Below are 14051 nucleotides of genomic sequence, written 5' to 3' on the forward strand. Positions count from 1 at the left end.
CAGTGTCATTTCATGCTACATTTCTATTGGTTTGGTAGTAGATGTAGGTCATAGCAGCAGTCACACAGTGAGATGGTCATCCCAAATTTCCGACACTGTCATTATTTTATCGCAGGCTGTCTTTGATGACAAGACTGTGGCAACGGCCATCCTTGAACCTAGATAGGACCACCATTTTAGAGCCACAGCCAAACGTTTCTTTCACGTTGGTCATCTTTTGTATGGGACAGCCCAAAATCACATAGTGTATATCGGGCCCTCCAAAGGTTAGACCCGGCACTGCTGCTGGTCCCCAGCCCAGTATGAGAGTGTGTTTGAGTGTTGTGCTGGCCAAATTTGAGTTGCTCCAGCAGCCAATCAAAGGTCCGTATCCTGAGCTGCTGCATGCTCTGCTTCCAGGGAAACAGTCCACAGCGGTGGGGAGCGAGGCAAAGAGACCGTGGGGTAGCTAGCTAGCTAATTCTTGTCTCACTTGTGGTTTGATAGAGAGTGTGGAAGGGGCAGGCAGGACAAATGAGCTGCAGGCAACTGTAGGATTCAATAAATTAACGTCCGGGAAACACTGGGGTACTATATGAAGCACGTGCATATGCTCGTGGTTGTCTGGCGGGAGGGGCTTAGGACGGAGAAGGGAGAGCTTCAGGGGGAGGGCGTATTTTCAGAGTCTGCCTTTTGTTTTTGTTTTCCTGATTTCTGCCTACCTGAGCCGTGATATCGCGACCCGGTGTTACTACACTTTTCACCGGCCTGATAACACATATCCCATCATGTATCAGATGAGGTTGTCAGCGTGCTTTACTTTTAAAGTTCTGTTAGGTGTGAATAAAATGAATCTAGAAACCTAAGTAGTTGCAACTGCACACACATTTCCATGCCACCATTTTGATTTTTTATAATATTGCCATGACTTAAAAATAATACATGAATATTACTAAACATAGTGCATCACATCACCCCACAGTTCAATAGTGCATCTCAGAAACTTACGCTTGAGGATGTTTCTCTGCTCCAGCTCCTCTGTGGTGGGTCTCTGGCTCAGGCGCCTGGAAATACAAAACTATGTTCACGTACTTTATACAAGGAGCAGATAAGAACTGGTTTAAAACATTACACTGACTTCAGAAAAACAACCTGAATTATCAAAAAAAAACATTTGTGCAAAACATTTGTTGTTTTAAATCTTACACCCTTTTCTTGCTGTTGATCCAAAAGCTGTCTGTCTCATCTGGTAGAGAAGGCCAAACTGAACTTGAGCACAGATTTGTACTGTGCATCGTTTGTACCAGTACACCGCCCACAGCTACACCAAAACACAATTAGCACTCTGTTTTTACCCCACAGCTCCGCCAAATCTACGAGGAAACTTCACACCTAGCTGCATTTTCACAGCACGCTGAGTATGTGTGTACCTGACTAGTTTGCTGCCTATCTGCTGGCGGAGCTCGTGTCTCTCCGTCTCTGAGCTCCGCGGCAGAATGTTTTTCTCCTCCAGCTCTCTCTTGCTGGGTCGGTTCCCCAGCTTGATGTTCAGGGTGTCTCGTCGGCGGATCTTCATGGCCAGAGAACCTGAGACAGAGATACAATGGGGAGAACTTGTCACAGGTTTCTGAGGGCCTTGAAACAAGCTGCATGGACAGTTGAGATGCAAATGCAGTAACGGTGGCTTATTTACATTAGGGCTATGTATTGGCAAGAATCTGGTAATGCAACGATACGGTTACAATTCAATACACTGCAATATATTGTGATACTGTGAGCAAAGCGATATATTGCGATTTTTTAAAACCTAATTTTAGAGAATATGTCGATAGCCTTTGGGAGTTTAAACACAACACAAATGAACAACTGCCATTAAGCTCTGCATGTCAATTATAAATCAAAAATGAATAAGGTTTTTGAGAATCAATACAGTTTCACAAAACTTAATATAATTATACTCAAGTGTATTAATATTTTCTTACACCCCCTGTTTACATCCACTGACAACCCAGATTAGCTTCTAGCTAAAGACGTCAGCCATTTTGGAGATAACAGAGCCGGCATGATTATCATCAACTGCAATGACACCCTTACTGTCACTATGATAACTTGTTTTTTTTTTTTGGTGTTTCAATGCTCAACGAAGTGATAGTGAGAGTTATAAAACACTGGTCAGTGTGATTTTTATACCATTAACTGCAGGTGCACATGACTATGACTTGTTGGAATGTACAACATGTGAAAGTAAAAGAGGAACCTAACGAACTTGTGACTTAGTGTACTCTAAAGAGCATGCATCAATGACTACATTTACGAGGCCTCATTTGAATGTAGCCTTTTCCTGTTGAACTGTTATGCATCCTGTATAATTCACCAAGAACGCCAATGCAAAGCATAAACAAAGTAAACTGAAAGCTGTTCTCGTTCTGTGTTTAGTATCTGTACATGCACGGTCTCATTTAAAAAGGTAACACTCTGAAGTTTTCCCCCAACAGTCAGAATCACTGTAAGTGCTTCTGTCATTAAGTTATACAAGTTTAAACACACTGAAATAAAAAGGTTGTTTAACTCGCCTGCATTTTCTCAAGACAAGATGCTGCACATGACTGTAACTGGGAGGTATGAGCTGGTAAACACAACATTTGGTTGTTTTTCCATGTGACAGAAGCGTTTAGTGAACCCACTATGGTGGTTGTATCTTTAAATGGTCCGAATCAATCTAATCACAAGAATCTTTGCTTTCTGACGACATGCAGCATGTGTATGTGGCATAACTACAGAAGCTGCGCAAAAAGCAAAGTGTGTAACTAACAGTGGAGTTGTCATGTATGCATTGTGCACAAATGAACTAGCCAACAGTTTGCAAAGCTGGGGTAGAGATGCATGACCAAAGGAAAAGCCCACATTTCTAGTTGAAAGGAGAAACACACCTACTTCTAAACATTATGAAAGACTTGTACAAATATCGCAGCGCCGACCTCTTAAGAAGGTGGCTGAAGGACTGAAAAAGGGCGGCGGTGTTCGCATGGTCAAACACGTCTGCCACTGGTGGAAAAATCATATTTTGATGCATTTAACTTTTCCGTATTTTAATGTTATGAACGCCATATTAGGGCATGATACCTGGAGTATGTACGGCTGCATGTAAATGGCAGTATTAGCGGAATATTCATTGTAATTAGTTATGTATACAGCTTAGTAGGACTCTTATCTTTTTTGGAATAAAGTCAAAAAATTGAATATTTTGTGCATGTGAACATAGTCACTGTGTCGGATGTGAATAAAAACCCAGAGCTGCCTTTTCCTTCCAGTGTTTAGCCAGCGTTTACAAAATAAATAGCATATCCTAATGAAATGCCTCGCACACACAACCTACACATCACCACGTCACAGCTGACGATGTGTGGTCATGAGGAGCTTCTCTAAAATGTTCGTACAATATGCATGTGACTTTTTCCTGTGTGTCTCCATTACTGTGTGGTGTGTTACAAAACTCATGCCGTACTAGTTGTGTACTCGTCCTCCTCCTCTTCCTCCTCCTCATCGCGGTACAGGATTGGTCCGTCAGAGTCAGAGTCGCTAGTTTGGCTGTCTCTCGGCCCATCGGGGATCACCGTCACCTCGGCCTGCTCTGTGTTCACACTGAGACCCTGCGGCCTTTCAGCATGACCCTCTGCTGACCTGCAGGAAACGGTAACAAGACAGTGTGAGGGCACATATGTGTTAAATCCTGAGATCTGTAGCGCTGTATCCACAAAATGTAAATATTATATGTTATGGAAGGTTTATTGTCAGTCATCATTTCAGCACTTATCGTGTGACTGTAGTAAAACTGGTGTGTAGATTTGTGATGTTCTGTAGAAGAATAAAAAAAGACAAACATAAGGTATGTTTCACCAACTCTCACATCCTTACTACATTTTTACCTCGGGCTGTTCTCCCCAGCAGACTCTCCTTCTCCTCTCTTATTTTCCTCTTCTCCTCCCTCCCCTCCCATCCTCCCCTTCTCCCCCTCTGTGAAGGAAGTGTCCTCCGTGGCAGTGTTGACATGGGGAGACTGGACAGCGGACTCAGAAGCCTTGTGGGTTTCCTCACCTGCAGCAGAGGCTTTGAGAGCAGATTTAGGCTCCGGAGCAGGTGGAGAAGCAGCCTGAGCTCCCTCTGTCTCACCGCCTGAGGCTTTAGATGAGGCAGACTTGGCGTCTGAGGAAAGGGGCGAGGATTTTAACTCCCCAGGCTGGCTAGGAGTCTCTGCGGGGGCCTTTTGAGATACGGAGGAGGATGTGGGAGGGTTTGATTTCCGGTTGGTCCTTGCATCGGTCCCCTCGGTCTCTGCTGTAGAGTCCTTAGACGCACGAGAGCGAGGGGTGGTGGTGGTGGTGGTGGTGGTGGAGGTGGAGGTGGAGGTGGGGGATGTTTTTGATGTGAGTCCTGTCTTCTTTGGATGGGAGGATTTGGCTGAGGAGACGCAGGAGCAGGAGAAAGAGAGGAGGGAAAAATGAGACTTTTTCTTTGCTACAGGTGCTCCAGTTTCCTCCCACAGAGGACACACAGGTTACATAAACAAAACTCTCTCTGTCAGTAGGTGTCAAACTGTTTCTATCTATACATACTATGTGTTATACTGGTATTTAAAACCCAACTCCGATCACTTTTAGGGCATCTTTTTTTGCAATAAGAAAGGGGGTTTTATAAGTATACTGCTGAAATCTTTATATTATTAAAAAGATTAAAAATGTTTCCTTTTGTCTAAAAATACATTTTTTAGTATGTGTCGTTATGCATGTGTGGTTTTAATCCTGTGTGTCTAACTCTTGCTGTTTTTTATTGCCACTGTGGCAAAACCAATATCACAGGATCACAGTGATTTACAGAGCAGATACATATGCTGTAGCAGAAAAAAAACAAACTATAATTTCAAGGGCTTCATCTTCTGACTGTTTTCATCATTTAAAGGGTAAACTACGCAGGATTTCCCTTAAAACAGTGAATAGATCTCCCAGTCATCACTGACCCACTGGAAGTCACAGGATTCGCTGTATTTGTCTGCAGAGACTCTGCCTTCTGCCTGCATTTTCTTACTTTCTCCTTATTTTCCTGTGTTCGACATGTTTTTGGGTGCAGCCCGCAGGTGAGGTCTGGGCTTTACAAAAGGTAGCAACCAGGTGCCAGACATCCAATAGGAAGCTATGACAATTGGGGATGCAGTGTGGAAAAAAACGCCAATATAACGGCATAAAATGGCAAGCGGAAAAACCTGGAGTTGGCTTTCACCTTTAGAGTCGGTGGTGATACAGTTTAAAAACCATTATGAGTAATTCCTGCATAGCATACCTTTAATCCATTAAGATTCAAGATTGTTTCGGCTGTATAAACCAGTGATAATATTCCCTAATCTACAGTATGCGTTCCAATGTCCAACGTTCAGTAACACAGCCCTGTAATAGAACATGCTAGCAGCCATAATATTTTAGCATTAGAGTAACCACTTCTAATCACGTCTTTAACACTGCGATAAATATAGATTAGATAATACTAGATAAGGTAACACTGACTGAAGTGGTCCTTTAAATGTCTGTGAAGTGTCTTTGTGCGCTGGTGAAAGCAGCCCGAGGAAAGGAATGTACTTAAAACACGAATGAAACAACTTTTGTCCCGAATCCCCCAGTGACTCAAAATGTAATACACAAAGGGCTTTCAGAAAACAGTGCATGAACATCACATGCAATATCATGGATCTGGGCTCCGTGCTGCTTTGTTTCACCATGCTGTAGGTTAAAGAACACACACACGCACACACACACACACACACATAGGATGAAGGGATGAAGGGTGATGATCATGCCCTAGCATCATGCCATCAATGAAAAAACCACATGAGCCTGTCGGAGCTTCTTTTACGAGGGCCATGCTACACTGAACTCAGTCACACTCAGGCTCTTCCCTACACACACACACAGAGTTGTGCTGGGCATACAAAGCTGAAACATATTTTCACTTCTGCTTTCTCAGAAATAGATATCATAAACACTTCAATCACTTGACTGGAAATCTCTTCTCATTATTAAGGACACTTTCAAGAGGGTGAGACAGGGGAACCGTATTTTGCAGCAGCTTGACTTGACTTCAAACACACTGAGGGAGTGCACATGATGCCATGGTTTACAGGTGCAAATGGCTTTACAGTGTGTCGCCATTCCTGTCAAACAGTGATTCAAGCACATTTTCATGCAGGGGAGTCACGCAGGCAGGAACACTGGCACACTGGCTTCAGTCCCAACCAGCCAAACTTACCAGTCCCGCGACTAGTGGTGTTAGTGCTCCGCGGGTTAGATTTAGCTTGAGTGGAGCTTGAGCCTGTCTTGCCTGTGGTTTTAGCAGTCTTTTTAGTTCCCGAGGCACCGTCCCTGTGCTTCGTTGCGGCTGCAGTGCCACCCGCAGGTTTGGATGAGGCGGGCAGAGTGGCACTTTGCTGTTTTTTAGCTTGGGCGTCTCGAGGTCGCACCTGCTTTGCCCGGGCGACTGGTTTAGTATCGCACCTCTCTGAGCAGATCAGTGGAGGCAGGAAGGTGTTTAGAGGTTAAAAATAGGGACTGAAAGAGATCGAGATTAAGAAGATGCACCTGTGCAAAGAGATGCACAACATGCAGACGAGCTGAGAGATACTGGAAGATAAGAAAGCTGATGATGTTTGATCTGTTAGTCTTGGGCATCAAAATGAATAATGTATACGTCTCAGGATATGACAGATAAAACGCACCCATTAATCTTCCCCATCCTCCACTGTGAAGGCATGTGTGTCCTGTTACTGTATTTGCAGTGTTTGTTGCCTGTGCCTCTCTGATTATTGACAAATGAACAAACAAATGGCTCCGGGTTCAATGCTAACAGGGTTGAGATGAGAACAGCATAACACTTAAGCAGCATCAGACAGGAGAACAGTGGCCTGTCTCCTGAGGGAGAGGGAGAGGGAGGCATTAGGAGATGGCTACTGCCCTGCTCAGACTGTGAATGCCTGCTGCAGGCTCATGTAATGGGAATATCTATTTGAACACATTAGACCCTGCCAGAGATCCCACAGAGGATTTAATGTCAGCCAGAAAGCTGCTGCCGATACAAATGCATCCCACGGCTGAGAGGAAAAAGACTTCAAAGCAACAAACATCTAAAAAAAGCTGTGTATAAAACATCTCTGTTGTCTACTGGACACATAACGACCACCATGGATACAGAATATCTTCATGTTCCAGAAACAAATCTATAAATTTGGAGCATATAACATTTATGTACTTGAGGCGTTAAATATTTTCTATGATTTATGATTAAACTGGAGAAAAAGAGTCTCTTTGTAACTGTTTTCTCCCGTCTTTTGCCCTCTGACTATCTTTTTTCCCCTTAATTCTTCCTTCTGTGTGTGGGTGCAACAGTGTCTCTAATCCACAAACATTGTACCAACATCAACATCTCTGTGGTGTCTTTCACACTGTATAATTACTGCTAATCCAAAGTGTTGCCCCTGGGATAATCCTGCAGGTATTCTCGCAGTAACAATAGCCTCTTCTAATTCTGAAAATGGAAGTTAATCACATTCAAGAACAAGATGAATATCTACATAAAGTGAATTCTCATTAAAGTTTACAACACACAAGCATTAAAGTCTCAACTAGTGCACAGAGCCGAACATTAAAAACACCAAATAGATTTAGATTACAGGTCACAGAATGACAAAAGCTCATCACTGTAACTCATCCAGAAGTTACCTGTTTTCTCCCCAGTGCTGACGGGCCCTGTGGCCTGCTCCTCCTTGACTGTTTCTGGAGACTCGATGTCCACTTTGACCTCCTCTGATGTCACACTAGAGGTGGCGTGGCCGTTCAGATTCTCACTGCTGATCGTTTCATCTAGGAGAGGAAAAAAAAAAAAACAGTTAACAGTTTAGCTGAGATTGTTTTGTAATGATCTTCAGTAACGTTCAGTTGCTCGAAAGCTGAGTCAAACTTTTGAGTTCTGCTTTTGATGGGAACACGCAAATGTAATCACATTTGACAAAGCCGAACTTAAAGCGTGAAGGCCAGCAAATAACAGAAAGAAAAATAAATATAGCTGATGAAACATAAAACATTAAAGGAATACTTTGTCCGCAAAATGACTTGACATTTGTATATTGCCTACTCACCATGTGTTACCTTTAATTTGTAAAGAAAATGTGTTTCTCACAGTGAAAGAAGAATCCAAAAAGGCAAACATTCTTTCTTTTTATATTATTTTTATGGCTCTTTTGCATTTATTAGTCAGGACAGGCTGAGCGTGAAAGGGTTATAGAGTGGGAAAGACGTGCAGCAAAGGGCTGTAGGTTGGAATCGAGCCCACAGCTGCTGCGGCAAGGACATAGCCTTTGTACACGGGGTGCTCACTCTACCAGGTGACTTACTGAGCTTCTTCATGAATTGAAGTAGTCAGTGTTCACATTTTACAACAGCAAAACTATCCGTTTACAAACTCTTGCACAACTCCTGCAGTATTATCCAAGTCTCATTTGTCCAGTCGAGTGCCCAGCACTTCCCAAACACATGCATTTTCACTAAAACTTTATGATTTAAAAAACGCCAGTACAAACAGTCTTATGCATGGATGAGCAGCATGCCTTGGTACACGTGCGTTTGAGTTTATACATACACTCAGGGCTACTTAGTAGGCCGAAACAGATGTTTTGAAATAGGCAACACGTCTCACAGCAAGAGGTTTCCTGGTTCGAATCCACATGGGGAGGGTGGAACTCCAGGGTGGGGGAGCCGTTCTGTGCAGAGTTTGCATGTTCTCCCTGTGTCAGCGCGGGTTTTCTCCGGGTACTCCAGCTTCCTCCCACAGTCCAAAGACATGCAGGTTAATTGGTGACTCTAAATTGTCCATAGGTGTGAATGTGAGTGTGAATGGTTGTCTGTCTCTATGTGTCAGCCCTGTGATAGTCTGGTGACCTGTCCAGCCGTCCACCTGCGACCCCTAACAGGCTAAGCGATTACGGAAAACGAATGAATTAATGTTTTGATATAGTTTTGCTGTTGTTTATTGCAGACCCTGATTACTTCGATGCATCAGGCATGTTTGTCTTTTTTTGATTTTTGTTCACCGTAGAGACGTGACAAAAATAAACTTTTCTTCACAAAGTCAACATTACAAAGGGTGAGTAACTGATATACAAACGATCATTTTGGGGGTGAGTATTCCTTTAAGGAAGCAGTTAAGATGTTAGATCTCATACACGACCTACTGTAAAGTCTGTAAGTAACTAAAACGTTTTGAGCTGTCATTAAAGCTCCATCATGGTCAAATCAGGATCATTTTCAACGCTGAACGGCAGCATCATTCTTCTGTTGTTTATTCCCAGAATCATAATGTTGTTGCCTGAGATTCATCATTTGACAAATCTGATGGCGTGTGTAGATGCAGTGGCCACTACAAGTTTGCTGTTGTTTATGTACTTTGTTCTATTTTACTGTTTTATTCTATTTAATTTAATTTATACATTTTCTGCATTTCATGGTGCAACCCTGCATTGTATAATGACTATATAACTGAACTATGAGCCTTAAACCTTGGATAAGTGGAAATAAATAAATAGAGGAACACATGAATGAATGATGAGACAAACCTTGGTCAGGAATGAGAACTCCTTTCTTGATGAGCTCCTCCCTCGTTTGTCTGGTGGAGATTTTTCTCTCCAGAACTGAAGCATAAATAAAACTGAGGTCAGTGTGTGTGATTCAACAGGAGAATCTTATTTGGTCTAAATTTATCTGGTGTTCTTGATGCTGCAGTTAATCCACAGAGAATTCCACAAAAGCATTGCTCAACAGCTTCTTTCCTCTTCGTATTGCTAAATCGTTACCACACGTGACAGCGCCACATGTTCAGTCGCAGATGAGGAACTAAGACAAATCTGTTGTCCGGCTGTAACTTTTTCTCTGAAACCTCTTGAAAATAGGGCCTTAAGGAATCAATCCGACTTGTTCACAGAGAGATCCGAACACAGCTCAGACAAAATGAACATGCTCATAGCTGATAGCTGGATCTGAACAATGTCAAATAACAACCGGGTTCAAAAAATCTAAACATGTACATAATGGAGAAAGGATACACCTGGCAGCCATGAAGAAAAAGAGTCTCTGCTTTTCATATTTACTTCTGTCCCTTTTTATTTATTTCCCAGCCAACACTTCAGGAATAAATCAGTGAGAGCTAAAAACGAACTGTTCACTCTTTTCCTTTTAAAGCTCCCCTGGGAGCAACACTGCTCCTGTTCACACTTAATGTTCTGCACACACCCAAAATGCAAGCCATGATGTTGCACAAACACGTGATTGAGGACGGCACATCATCACTTGCTCATACAATGTAAGTAAAATACACACACACACACACACACACACACACACACACACACACACACATCGGCGTCCCACCTTTGGAAAGATCCTGAAACTTGTCACTGGTCTTCTTCTTCCTCCACTTCCAGGGTTTGAACAGTTTACCTAATGACGACAGCTTGCCTCGCTGCTGCCGTGACGCATGGGCATTCTGGGTATTGGTGGCGCTGTCCACCACCACGTCGCAGCTGGCCAGTGATGATGATTTCTCCAACCCATCAACTAGAAAGACACACAAGCAGGAACACAGAACGTCAAAAATCAGAGCAGTATCATGATACACACATAAGCGAAGGTCTGTCTTGCGATACGTGGAGATATTACACGTCAATATTCTAACATGTAGACGTGATGTACTCTGGTAACTGCTGATGCTGAGCTTTAAAGATAAGTTCAGTATTTTTCAACTTGGACACTATTTTCCCATGTTTTGATGTCTAAGTGACTGATATGGAGCAACAATTTTTGAAATCGGTCCAATATTGAGTGAGAGCCCCGCAGCTGGCAGCAAACAGGCTGCAGTGTGAACACTCGGGAATTGTTTGCACCTTCAATTTACGTCCACTGAGAGTGCTTGTTTTTGCCACTAACAGGTTCAGATAGTTATTTTGTCTGACAACATTACAGAAAGGATCCCTACAGAGATAGACCTTTTTTGTTCGAGGGTAAGATCCTTTTTGTTTAACTGGAAACAGCCCTGAAATCATCATCACCAAGCGCACCAGACGCCATTAAATAAACTGTGATTTTAGTGTGTATAAAGCCAGCATATTTTCACAACTTACTGGGTGAATTAAGGGTTTATTTAATCAAACCAGAGCTGGTGGTTGTTGGAACACAGTTAAGATGAACCAAGACTGTTTTTTGAGTTTTATTTTGTTCCAGTTGACTTTGAATGAAGTGTGTTTTACAATGAGAAAATTACAGTTTATTTAAATGAAGTCTGATGGGATTGGTGATAGCGACTTTGGGGCTGTTTCTGATTAAACAAAATAGATTTTACTCTTTGACACAAAGATCTATCTCAGTAGGGATCATGTCAGATGCTTAACAATCTGAGCCTTCAGTGGCAAAAACAAACACTTTTAGTGAACATAAAACGACAGTGTTGTTGTTCCCATTAGTCCCTTTGACACAAACACATGGGAAAATGAAGTCCAGGTTAAAAACTGCCAAACTTACCCTTTAAATGAGTTCAGAAACACTAGGTCCAGTTTCGTTTAAAGCAAACAAAGCCTCCTTTTCACTTGCTCATACTGCAAAACACTGACTAGTTCCATTATCACCCCTGTTGTTACATGGAATACAGGACAAAATCACAGGGTAACACATGACACACAGGATTCCAGATGTTTAATAAGATAAGGCACAATAAAAAAAAAAACATCTTCTGTTTCACTGAAGTCCAAACGTTTGATAGTGTTTTATTCTTGCAAAATGTCTCTTTGCCCCTAAAATGACTCAACTGATATCAATCTGAGTAAACCCCTCTTTGGTTGAACTGCTCAATGCTCGCAGACGTATGCACTCGCTATATGCTGTGTTTTAAAGGATTAACGTAAGTGAAAGCTAAAATAACAGACTGCAAACTATTGTCATGGATCATACCGCCAAGCACAGCTGCATCAATCACTTGTTTCACTCAGCTTTCAACTGCTAAGAAGGAATATTATTTCAAACTCTCTCTGTGCAGTATTTGCAATGTGTGTATGAGTGTGTGTGTCTTGGCTAGATCCCTGTCCTTCCACAGCTCCTCCTCTTCCTGTTGAAAGATTAGAAGTCCTGTGAACCCTCTGGAAGACTGCAGACAGTGTGCGGATGGTATGTGTGTTTATGTACATGTGCACGTGTGTGTGTGTGTGTGTGTGTGTGTGTGTGTGTGTGTGTGTGTGTGTGTGCGCACCATGCCGGAACCATACAGAGGAAAGAGAGGTGGTGTGTGATTCCTCAGATTCAAGCAGAGGAAGGCTTTTTGTTTTTTCAGCCACTTAAGAGCCACTGCTGAATCGCTCATGCGAGGGCCCTGCGGGGATCAAAGTTTATCATCTCTGTGTATAAATTTAAAGTTACCCTTCCCTGAATGTCATAACGCAGCTCTCAAAATACATCAAATTAATTCCCTTAAAGGAACGTCAAAGTTAATTTGGCAGCCAGGGACTGAAGTCAGGATCCGTGGCTGGTCTGGTTGGTTAGGAAGAGTTAACAGCAGATTGGCCACAATGCAACTCACACACACACACACACACACACAATGCAACTCACACACACACACACACACACACAAAGGTACAATATGTCCCTACTGAAAACCTGCAGGGATCCATATTGTGCTGGCCACTGAGACTAAACACCTTGCTGAGACGACTTTTATGATCAACTATGTGTTTAATTTTAATTAATTTAAAGTTACTCCACTGTATCAGCATTGAGCAGACCTACAAATGTAGGATTCACAAATTGGATGTCTCATTTTGCACAAACTTAAGGGCTTTTTCTGATGTTCGAATTACTTCGACTGATTGATCAATCAGAAAACCTCTTATCCCTACAGTACTGCATGGACTGGCCCCTTATGTCTGCAAACATCCTGCATGTGTGTGACTCACGTTAATGTTGGAATAACAACTACAACACTGTCAAGGATGTGATGTGTGTGTGTGTGTGTGTGTGTGTGATTATCTTTCCTGTGAATGCAGTGTCCCTCTAAGACATGCTGACCTGCCCACTTCTCCTCTACAAACACACACATTCTTATTATCCATGAAAATATCAGAACAAGATGGCAGGAGGAGTTTAATTCATGCACACAAACACACACACTAACAACTAAGTGACTCAGTTTTGCTGCTGCTGCTGATGGATAAAGATTAGACAGCAAATATCAATAAAATCTCACACAGGCCAACTGATCTGAGCTCGTGTCCTTCTCAATAACCACTGACAGGAAACATAATAAAGGTTGGTCGAAAGGAAACAGTGCAGCGTTTTCTTAATTCTATTTAGGAGGCTTATGCAGCAACGTGGTCAGCAGAAAAACAGCTGAGAACACACTCAGCAAAGTTGGCCAGATGATCCAGATGTTCAGCACATTCATAAGGATTCATTAGTTAGGTAGCCATTTGCCCGGCAGCACCAATGTCAGTGTTTCTCATCTGGCACATCTGATGGAGCTAATCTGTATCTTTGCCTTCAGCTTAATTGGAAACAATCAATACCCTGTTGATTGTCTGGCTCTCTGGCAGACTGTTGATGCCAGTTACTAGATGTTGTTGTTGGCCATCTGGTGCTCAGTATGCCTCAGTGATGGACATGAGCTGAAAGTAATGAGCATAAAGTGCCTCTGACTGCTGCTGCATGGTGATGGCAGATAAATGTATAGATTAAGTTAAGGCTAGAGCAGGGGAGCCAAAACCGGCCCGCCAAAGGGTCTAATCCAGCCTGCTGGATGTCTCTGCACACCTGATATATATTGATACACTTCATGCACACTTCAGGAGCAAGTCAAACAGTAGCCCCTTTAATACAGCCTGTTCAAGATGGGAATGACGCGCCGTTATTCCACTGTGTCGAAAAGGTACAGCTGTAAATGAGAAGAGAGAGTTGCGTCGCCTGTGAGCTGGCAGCAGAGGTAGTAGCAGTGCCAAATCA

At 42.7% G+C, this 14051-nt stretch overlaps 1 protein-coding gene across 4 annotated transcripts in view; it reads right to left on the reverse strand.

Annotated features, from left to right (window-relative positions):
- phactr2 (phosphatase and actin regulator 2) overlaps positions 1-14051 on the reverse strand; it is a 58249-nt gene that overhangs the window by 14195 nt on the left and 30003 nt on the right. For 3 of the 4 annotated variants that reach the window (XM_049599560.1, XM_049599562.1, XM_049599561.1), the window contains exons 2-9: positions 10440-10625; positions 9629-9703; positions 7740-7880; positions 6274-6522; positions 3906-4437; positions 3485-3660; positions 1410-1566; positions 988-1043 (exon numbers count right to left, since the gene is read on the reverse strand). In XM_049599560.1, coding sequence (XP_049455517.1) covers positions 988-1043; positions 1410-1566; positions 3485-3660; positions 3906-4437; positions 6274-6522; positions 7740-7880; positions 9629-9703; positions 10440-10625 — 1572 coding nt within the window. The remainder of the gene's footprint in view (positions 1-987; positions 1044-1409; positions 1567-3484; positions 3661-3905; positions 4438-6273; positions 6523-7739; positions 7881-9628; positions 9704-10439; positions 10626-14051) is intronic. The other variant, XM_049599563.1, reaches the window with a different exon arrangement.

This window comes from Epinephelus fuscoguttatus, linkage group LG16 (genome assembly GCF_011397635.1).
Source record: "Epinephelus fuscoguttatus linkage group LG16, E.fuscoguttatus.final_Chr_v1".
Classification (NCBI taxonomy): Eukaryota; Metazoa; Chordata; class Actinopteri; order Perciformes; family Serranidae; genus Epinephelus; species Epinephelus fuscoguttatus.